At 35.0% G+C, this 10221-nt stretch overlaps 1 protein-coding gene across 1 annotated transcript in view; it reads left to right on the forward strand.

The window, feature by feature from the left end:
* The window catches only part of LOC120170684 (lysine-specific demethylase JMJ18-like), a 31829-nt gene extending 23203 nt beyond the window's left edge, over window positions 1-8626 (forward strand). Inside the window, exons 2-11 of the mRNA XM_039178593.1 lie at window positions 2997-3125; window positions 3547-3624; window positions 3714-4220; window positions 4318-4542; window positions 5037-5198; window positions 5317-5685; window positions 5804-6881; window positions 6990-7093; window positions 7225-7422; window positions 7993-8626. Coding sequence (XP_039034524.1) covers window positions 2997-3125; window positions 3547-3624; window positions 3714-4220; window positions 4318-4542; window positions 5037-5198; window positions 5317-5685; window positions 5804-6881; window positions 6990-7093; window positions 7225-7422; window positions 7993-8337 — 3195 coding nt within the window. The 3' untranslated portion in view covers window positions 8338-8626. The remainder of the gene's footprint in view (window positions 1-2996; window positions 3126-3546; window positions 3625-3713; window positions 4221-4317; window positions 4543-5036; window positions 5199-5316; window positions 5686-5803; window positions 6882-6989; window positions 7094-7224; window positions 7423-7992) is intronic.
* The last annotated feature ends 1595 nt before the right edge of the window (window positions 8627-10221 follow it).

Consider the following 10221-nt stretch of genomic DNA (forward strand, 5'->3'; position numbering starts at 1 on the left):
AGACTGAATTTAAAAGTACGAAGAGTACATAGATTGTGGGCATAATTAAACATTTTTAATTATTTTTCATTTTAACTAAAATGAAAGTCCCACTACAACTGTTTTTTATTGACTATTTTTATCAAATTTTCTCCTTTAACTTTTTATTATTTAAAATTTGTTGTAAATAAAAATATGAAAAATATATTTTAAAAACCTCCCATCAAAAAATTTTGATTTTATAAAACTAGTCTTAAAATATTGGCTTATCTTTAGTATTAAAATTTAGTTTTGGCCTTAAAGTAAATATTGGGATTATCAAATCAGTAACCAGATGACGTGATGATATGGTGCTATTTATTTCACTTCATCATCTTTTTATTAAAGTTAAGGGTTTTTTTTACTCATTTTTAGTCATTGTTGAAAATTGTCATTTTCTATCATATTTCATAGTTACCCTAAATATTGATAAACTCAACTTATCAATCTTCTATCGTTTTATTGATTTATATTTTCTCAAAATCTCTTTAAAACTTGTCAAGTTACTCACGTGTAATCTATAATTTTTTTTGAGTGTTTATGGGCTTTCTCAAACTTAAGGGATTTATTGTGTTTGTTAGAAAATTTGAATGATGAAAAATATTCTTTCAAGTAGATGAGTATCATACTTTAATTCTAACTTCATTGAACAACTATTCGTTAGTGGTGGATCCAGAAATACTTTTGAGGGTGGGCATACATATATTAATTATTGAAAATTTTTGAATAGGTGGGCAAAAATAAAATTTCAGGGTGGGCATCAATAATAAAATTGACAACTAATATAAAAAAATTTGAATTTCAAGGTGGGCACATGTCAACGTTGAGCATGCTTTCCATCCATCATTGTAATTCATCAAAGGAAATCAAAGTATTAGATTGTATAATTTTTATATTGTTTTTTGTCGATTTTAAGTAGGTTTTATCGAAAAACCAATTGAAGAGAAGAAAGAAGATTGAAATATGAATGTGTTGGTGTTGATTTTACCATGAATGATAACCGGTGATAGGAAATGATTAACTGACAATGATAATTGAAGAAATTGACATTTGTCCACATGGATCAAAATGATATGTATATTGAAGTTCAATACTTAAAAAATTAAAATATTTTAAATTTTAATGACAAAGTTGATACACAAGATAAAAATTCACAAGAAAATGGACACTATCATTATGTCGTTAATGATTTAGTGATCTGATGCTTATATTAAGCCAAACAAAATTGCAATGCTAAAATTGAAATATTTTTAAAATTTTATGACAAGATTGATATAAACCCTAAAGCTGAATGAAATTTGGTGTAATTTACCCAAAAAAACATACTTCTAGACTTCTAGTTGGAATTTAAGCTTTTATCATCAATAAAATAAAAGGAAAAAGAAAGAAAGAATAATCTCAGACAGATATTTTATTTTCTCTAATTTTCTTCCTTTTCCCTTTCTGAAAGAAATTCTTTATTTATCTTGTTATTATTAGTATTAGTATTAGTATCCTACTCCATATGTATCTTTCAAAATGGTTTACCAAGTCAAATATCTATTTGATTAAAATTGAAAAAGGAGACCTTTTTAGTTAATAATATTCAGAGAAAAAGAATATTTTTATTTATCATGAAACTAAAAGTAAAAAGAAAAAAAGAAATCAAGAACGTTTCCATTCTGGAATTGAACTACAAAACTTTAATGCTATGTTTACTATTTAAACAGAAAAGGAATGTGATTTGGGTTTGATTTGATTCTTTAGCGAAATAAAACCAGAAACTGTTTGCTAGGGTGGAAAATTTTGTTTCTTTAGAGAGAAAAACGAAAACAATTTAACTGGAAAAGATTTTTTTTATTATCAAATATTTTTTTTTACCCTTTTCATAATTGAATGGAACAGTTGAAAATAGCACCAAATTCTCATTTGATGGAGGTTAGTTTCTCTCCCTCTTTTTATTTATTTTATATACCTGATTCCATGTTTTCAATGTGCAGATCCGGTTATGAGTAATTGGGTCTTTCCCGTGTTATTTTTTTCTGATTTTGTTTTTTTGTCTGGGGAAGTTTTGATTTTTGGTCATTGGATCAATTAAATAGCTAATTCGAACCCTTTTTATGATCAATGCTGATTAAATTTCATTAATTTGTTTCGAAAAGTTGGAATTAATATACATATTCTGTTCACATTCAGAGCCCTAGGAAAGCATTGTTCTTGAGATTTCATACCCTCGTTTAACTAACTTATTAGTTTTGATTCTGTTATGTATTTTTCTTATTATTTTCATTGCTAGATGGAATTGCTTCAAAAAGATTTCCCCCCATTATACGTTGAGATTTCTCTAGGAATTCATAATCTCTCACTTGGAAATTATGTAGAATAATTTTATGTTTACAAAGTTTATGGTTAATTTAGAATCAATCTGTTTTTTTTTTTTTTTTTGATAAAGAAGATTCTTATTCATTGGAATAATTACTCATTGCTAGGGGCCTCGTTTAAAAACCTCCCTAGGCCTAAATGAATCAATTCTGGTTTTTAAATCCCTAGTAATGCATTGGTGGGGTGGTGGGGGGAAGTAGTATAGGCTATTCAGAAAATCCTATTCATGATTGAGTAAAGGGGTAAATCACAACTTTCTATCGACAATGGCTATTCATTCCTATAGTAAAACTTGATATTCTTGCCATCCTTCTTAACTTGGTTGAAAGCAGCTCTTTGCAATTGCCTATGATCAACTTAATCAAGTATCTATTGCCGAGGATGAGATTTAAAGAGTGCTAGAACTGGGTGATTTTCCATTTTTGTTATCTATATATGCTGGTTGGTGATGTATGATGTTTGTGTAGACTGAAGGAGTTGTACCTAGACTGTTTGATATGCTTATCTTCTCTGTTTCCAAAAGTGCATGCATGTATCGATATTTGTACACAAATATTGTTTAATTGGGTCATATTATGTTATTTGCAATGCACTATTATATATGTGCTTAATTTTAGATTGTCTGGTTCGGGCAAACCAAAATATGTGAATTCCTAACAAAAGATGGTTTGCAGGATCATTCTTCACAACTTTCCATGAAAAGAGATAATAGTCTTGAGCCCTCGGGCAGTCCTCGTCATCGAAAGGTAAGTTATTTGCAGGACTCCTTTGTGTGAACATATATGTTGTACTTCTTGCAATAGCTTGGCCGTAATGACTTTTCTGTTTTTGGTAAAAAAGCAACATCTAAAGTAGGCATTTTGAATCCAAGAAGATCTATGTTTCCTGCATAGGTTTTGACAGCAATCATTTGTAGTTTTAGTCTCAGTATGTGTATTTTGAAAGTTAGTGGAGGAAAAATTTCTCATGATATCTGAAATACCAACGTTATAAATGTATTCGCGGAAGTGTTTTGGTGACACTTTGGCAATCAGAAAGATAATTATCTTATTTAAAGTGTTCCACATTGATTTACATTGTTTAGTGTGAAACCATCTGAAAACCCCGCGGCTATATTTTTCTTAATTCTATTGCTTGATGAATGAGATGATTGATGGTATATTTTAGGTGTCAGCAAGATGGGATCCAGATGAACCATACAGGCCTGAGATTGATGATGCTCCAGTGTTCTATCCAACTGTTGAGGTAATTTTATCTTTTAAGAGTAAAGACATGATGTCAAAGTTTTCTTTTTTCAATATTTTACTTAGAATTTATGATGTTCTATATACTAGGAGTTTGAAGACACACTTGCCTACATAGAAAAAATTCATGCTGAAGCTGTATCATTTGGTATATGTCGGATTGTTCCACCACCTTCTTGGAGACCACCTTGTCCCCTTAAAGAGAAAGATATATGGGAACATGCTAAATTTTCTACAAGAATTCAACAAGTTGATTTACTTCAAAATAGGGAGCCAATGAGAAAGAAAAGTAGAAGTCGAAAACGGAAGCGGAGAAGGCATTCTAGAATGGGAGCCACTAGAAGATGTGCCAATTCTGGTTCTGAATCTATTGTTACTTCCGAGACTAATGAGAAGTTTGGCTTTAATTCAGGATCAGACTTCACACTTGAAGAATTCCAGAGATATGCAGATGAATTTAAGGAGACATACTTTCAAAGGGACTGTAGTGAGGATTTAAAGCCTAGCATGAATGAATGCAGGAAATGGGAACCGTTTTGGGAGGATATTGAAGGTGAATACTGGAGGATAGTTGAGCAGCCAAAGGATGAGGTTGAGGTGAGGAGTATGTTCATCTCATTGCTCCTGTATATTATAAGATTCCATTCATAGAAATCTCTGTTTACTTCTACTGGATTTTGCTTTCATATTTCAGGTATATTATGGAGCTGACTTGGAAACAGGAACATTTTGCAGTGGCTTTCCTAAGGCGTCATCTATGTTAACCGGAAATGATACAGATAAATATGCAATGTCAGGTTGGAACCTAAATAATTTCCCGCGCCTACAAGGTTCAGTGTTATCTTTTGAAGGATGTGATATATCTGGAGTTCTAGTACCATGGCTCTATGTGGGGATGTGCTTCTCATCATTTTGTTGGGTAAGGCATAAAAACTGCTAGAATAGCGTTCCTCTTTGATCACATGATTAAAATGACAGAAGGATATATCTTTTGTATTTATAAATGATATTGGTAGACAGCACTGTCTATTCTTGATTTTGTTAACATTTTTAGAAATGTACAACATGCTTCTTATAAGTCATAAACTCAGTTTTGAATTTGCCGGGCAGTATGGTGCTCTATTGTTTTGTTGTAGGTGGTCTATGGTTTCTTAGTTGCAAATTACTCTATAAATTACATCTTTTGCAATGCAATCTTATACTAGAAACATGTTCACTAACTTGAATTATGCTTTGTATTCTTTTGTGTTTTACATCTGAATTTCGGAATATCGTTCTGTTACTATAAGCGTACAAAATAATTTTACTGAAAAAAATTGTAGATTCAGAATCCCTTTTCGATAACTTGAATGATGCTTCATTCCTTAATTTTTGTTACCTTTTTTCATTTATACTGTATTATGGTTTAAACAGCATGTTGAGGACCACCATCTGTATTCACTAAACTATATGCACTTTGGTGATCCAAAAATATGGTATGGAGTTCCCGGGAACCATGCTTCATCTTTGGAAGCTGCAATGAGAAAGCATTTGCCTGATTTGTTTGAAGAACAACCTGACTTACTTAATGAATTGGTGAGAAATATATTTTCTTTTACCTGTATTCTTAAATTAGAATTCAAATTCTTCATGTAGCCTATTTTCATCACGTGCCAGTAGGATTTTCTTTATGTTTTGATTCACCTTTGGGCAGGTTACTCAACTATCTCCTTCAATTCTGAAAGCTGAGGGTGTACCTGTCTATCGAGTCGTACAACACTCGGGGGAGTTTGTTCTTACCTTCCCGAGGGCGTACCACTCAGGATTTAATTGTGGCTTCAACTGTGCAGAGGCAGTGAATGTTGCTCCTGTTGATTGGCTAGAAAATGGCCAGCTTGCAGTTGAGCTCTACAGTGAGCAGCATCGCAAGATATCACTGTCCCATGACAAGCTGCTCCTCGGTTCAGCACGGCAAGCCATCCGAGCTCTCAGGGAGTTACATGTTCTTGGCAATGAAACTCCAGGAAACTTGAGGTGGAAAAGTGTATGTGGGAAGGACGGGATGCTTACAGAGGCAGTTAGGGTAGAGTCTCCTCTTTCTCCCTCTAAGAAAACTTGTGTAAATTATAAATATTCACATGAGAAGTAAAAAACTTATGTCATTATGTGCACTAATATATGCAAATTATGACTGTTGACAGATGAGAAAGCAGATGGAAGAAGAAAGAGTAAATTGCCTTCCACCTTATATACCTGTACGAAAGATGGAAAAAGACTTTGATTTGGAAAGTGAGAGGGAATGTTTCTCTTGTTTCTATGACTTGCATTTATCTGCCTGCAGCTGCAAATGCTCTCCCAAACGATTTGCTTGCCTGAAACATGTAAAGGATTTCTGCTCATGCCAAGTTGAAGACAAATTTGTCATGCTTCGCTATACCGTTGATGAACTGCAAATTCTAGTCAAAGCCCTGGAGGGTGGATTAGATGCTGTCAAACTATGGGCATCCAGAGATCTTGGGTTGGTTTCTGATAACGATTGTGATGCTTATGTATCTAACTTGGTTGAGGATGGTGAGATATTAAAAACTGAAACTGCTCAAGTAAGGGAAAGTTTCTCTCGTTCCTCGAGAGTGGGAGAAATGGTGAATATTAACGCTCCTTGCTCACATGGACTTTTTTCTTCAGAAGTATTGCCGTCAGAGTGCCAGCCTAAATTAAAAGCCCCTCTTGTCGCCGTGGATACTCATAACAAGGTCTTAAATGTAGGAGTTGTCGTGGAAAAAAGAACGAACTCTGAGCAGGACACCTGCATTGACTTAAATCTTGATATTATATCCGATTATCCTGCAAGGAAGTCATTGTGCGATTCTGATAGCTCCAATAACAACAGTATTCCTGATGTTGAAACATTTTCACGAGAGAAAATTTGTGGATTCAATGAAGTAAGCGAACCTGTTCTAAAGAGACTCAAGAGTGATTGTAGCTCATCGGTTTCTTGTGAATATTCCATCAAGTATCAGCATTCAATTTCAACGGGTCATCAGGATTCTAATGGCTTTGAGGGCAACAAATTGTTTGGCATTGAGCTTCAGTTTCCGCATATCAGTGCTGGACAATCAAATACCTTACTGAAGGCAGAAACAGTCAACAGCTCAGATGTAATTGCATCTGTGGCTGGCCAATGTCATCCGTTGTTGAATCCTTCTGTTGAACCTATAAATTTTGGATCCATTATATTTGGAAAACTATGGTGCAGTAGCCAGGCCATATTCCCGAAAGGTACGTAAAACTGGAATTGGATCCAATTTCGTTCTATTTAAAATTCACAGTTTCTTTCTTGCTGGTAGATGCATTTTAAAAATTTGCATTCATCCTTCACTTTTACAGGGTTTACAAGCCGTGTCAAGTACTTTAATGTGCTCAACCCAACAGAGATTTCTAGCTACATTTCTGAAGTCTTAAATATTGGGCTCCTTGGACCTCTATTTAAGGTGAGATTACCTCTTGTTTGTCTACTAATTTAGGTATAAAGATTTGCTTGGAGAGAGCTTTCTAACGACCATGATTGGTCAATGGAGATGTGTCAATGAGTTTAACCTCACATCTCTATTTTATATTTCAGGTTACCTTAGAAGGCTGTCCTTCCATAACATTCTCAAACATGTCGGCAGACAAATGTTGGCAAATGGTGCTTCAGCAACTAAATCAAGAAATTCTGAAGAGGAGAAACCTGGGGGAAAGTGGGCTACTTCCTTTGCAATTGCCGCAGAGCATCAATGGGCTCGAAATGTTTGGATTTTTTTCACCACCAATAGTTCAGGTATTGCTGCCTTTATAAACTGGAAACATTTTTTAGCTAACAAATATCTGAGTAAAATGCCTGAGATAGCCAAATATGATCCGTATGGTTCTCATCATGATGTGGAATATGACTTAGCAAATATGATGAATGATCATAAACAGAAATGTCATTTATCAATCCTTTCTCTTCATTTTTCTTGGGGTACCCATGTTCAACACATTTCAACATGAGTTGGAAGATTTGAACTTTCAAGAATCCTCCAGATATATGGAAAACTTAGTAAAAAATCGAACATACCCATGTCAGACATATAACTATATCCGAAGAGATGGAAGAACATAGTAGCATGCCATTTCCATCGTACTTTATTCACAACAATCAATAATTATCTAACTTTTTTTGATATTGTCAAATGTATTCGAACATGGTAAGGCCATAGGACTGATAGTATGGAAAGTTTGCATAGAACATACACACATGCAAGCATGAATTTGTCTAATAAAACGAGCATTGGTGTTTTCATTTATCAAATTTAGTTGTGATGTCTAAATTCGGTTGTTTATCTCTTGATAAATTGCTTTTCTCCAGGCAATTGAAGCTCTTGATCCATATCATCAATGCTTGGAGTACTGGAATCACAAGACTACTTGTGTTAACAATGAAGTTAAAAAGTACTCACTTAGATTGAGTTGCTCAATTAGCGAATCAAAAGCAAAACTTTTTGGTGTTGATTTGAGAACGCAAGATCAAGATGATCCCAGCTACCATTCTGTTGATGAAGAAGTAGAGGTAGTTCTAAGAGGACTTTTCAAGAAGGCAAGTCCTGAAGAGTTAAAAATGATGCGTAGGATACTCAGCAGCGATGCACAAAGTGCCGAATGCCAAGTAGCATATGAAACATTGACAAAGGAGATCCGTAAAACATGTCGATGAACAGCACATTTGGAAAAATATATAGTTCTGGTAGTTGATTCTTATTGGGAGTAGTTATTCAGCTTTGATTATTGGAATCTCATGCTGATTCTTTTAACGGCCGATCCAGTTCCTGTTCCATATGGCAGTCTGGCACAGGCAGGCATTGTGATGATCAGTATTTTTTTAGAAGTAGCAAATGTTGGGATTTGAACCAACAATCAATAACATCGAAACCAGTTGGCACAAAATGTTCAACTACACAAAATATCATGCTTTGAAAAGGGAAAAAAGGACGGCTTTAGAATAACATAATATAGCACATATGCAGCTTCCTTTTGCATGTATCATCTTAAGAACCTCAGCTGAAACTTTACCTTGACCTTTGCAACCTGTAACATTGACAAAAGCAAAATCACAATGGCAACAGGATCCTTCATCCGGTCCTGCCTGCAATACATAAAACCGCGAGTCTTAGCCCATTAAAGGGTGGGTGTTAGTTCTTAGGCTTATATCCTGAAACTCCGAAGTCATAAATATTATATTTGATTTCCATACAAACCACGATGGCATGGCCGGAAAACTCGAACTCCCCCATTGCATATGTAGCCAGGTATATCGTCCGTCGTGGTTACTTAAGGCAACGATTAATTATAGCTTCACCGACATGTTGAATAAAAAAATGAACCAAGATTCAACACTTCATACTAGACTTGGAAAGTTAACATGTGATTAAATTTGCTGCTCCTGAGCATCCTCCATTACAACCAGGGTTTATCCATATGAATTTTCAACTTTTTTGGTTTATCCACATTTTGAATGTCCTTAAAAGATTATATCTCTGTACAGATATCTAAATATGTGCAAGGCACGAGAAAAATAAGATTCGGAATAACGCTTAGGCGGATATTTAATCAATTTTGATTACAAAATGATTGACATTTACAGAGTAGTGAATGAAATAATCTCGGTTGATGGTTAAGCCATAAGCTAAGACGAAGGCAAAAGGCAGATTATAAAGCAACTATCTATCTCAATCCTCGGCCATTAGTCATATTGTAGGAAAACTTTACAATGACTGATAATGGTATGTTGTGGTTATGATCTCCATCTCCTAAAAGTCCAATCCACCCGACGCTGGGGACGGAGTCGTTTGTCGTTGCATTAAAGGTTATAGTTAAGACTTGTTTCTCCCCCGTGCTAATGAAGAAACAAGTTGGAGTGACCTTCATCGAAACCCCGGAAGGAGTGGTCCAACGGACTTCGTACATTTCGTTTCCGGCAATGTTAGTCACCAATCTTTCAACTGTTTTAGACTGGTTCAGTTTTGCAACGGTGATTGAAGGCAAGTTCAGGTCGACAGCAGTGACGGTAGAGTTATAGGGCTGACAGTTTTGACCGGTGTAATTCAAGACCACAGGACTCGAGCCATTAATGCCGCAAAGAAAGGACATATATTCCTCATATGATGCAACAAGTAAGAACTTGATGGGATTAGAATGAGATGCTATAAGTTTATAGAATGGTCATAATAATTTTCATTTGCTCAAACTGGCTTACTGGTATCGAAGATTAGACCCGGATCAAGAGCTGAAGTTGCATTTACGAAGCCACTCCCCATGTCAAATGGTGTTGCCGGGGACTGGTTATATCAGGATTCACATAAGCACACTGAGCCATTATCGGACCTCCATTTTTGTCGTAAAGAGATTCCGTTGTAGAAAGTGCTGAAGCAATGGATGCAGGACTGAAATGAGGAAACTTCTGCTTTATCAGTGCGGCAAGACTGGCAATATGAGGAGCTGCCATGCTTGTGCCAGACATCATCGCAAAGCTTTCACCTAAAATGTCAAGTTAATGATTTTAATAACAAATTTAGATGATATCGAATCATAATCTGAGTTA

This window comes from Hibiscus syriacus, unplaced genomic scaffold, assembly GCF_006381635.1.
Source record: "Hibiscus syriacus cultivar Baekdansim isolate YM2019G1 unplaced genomic scaffold, ASM638163v2 tig00111783_pilon, whole genome shotgun sequence".
NCBI classification, from domain to species: domain Eukaryota; kingdom Viridiplantae; phylum Streptophyta; class Magnoliopsida; order Malvales; family Malvaceae; genus Hibiscus; species Hibiscus syriacus.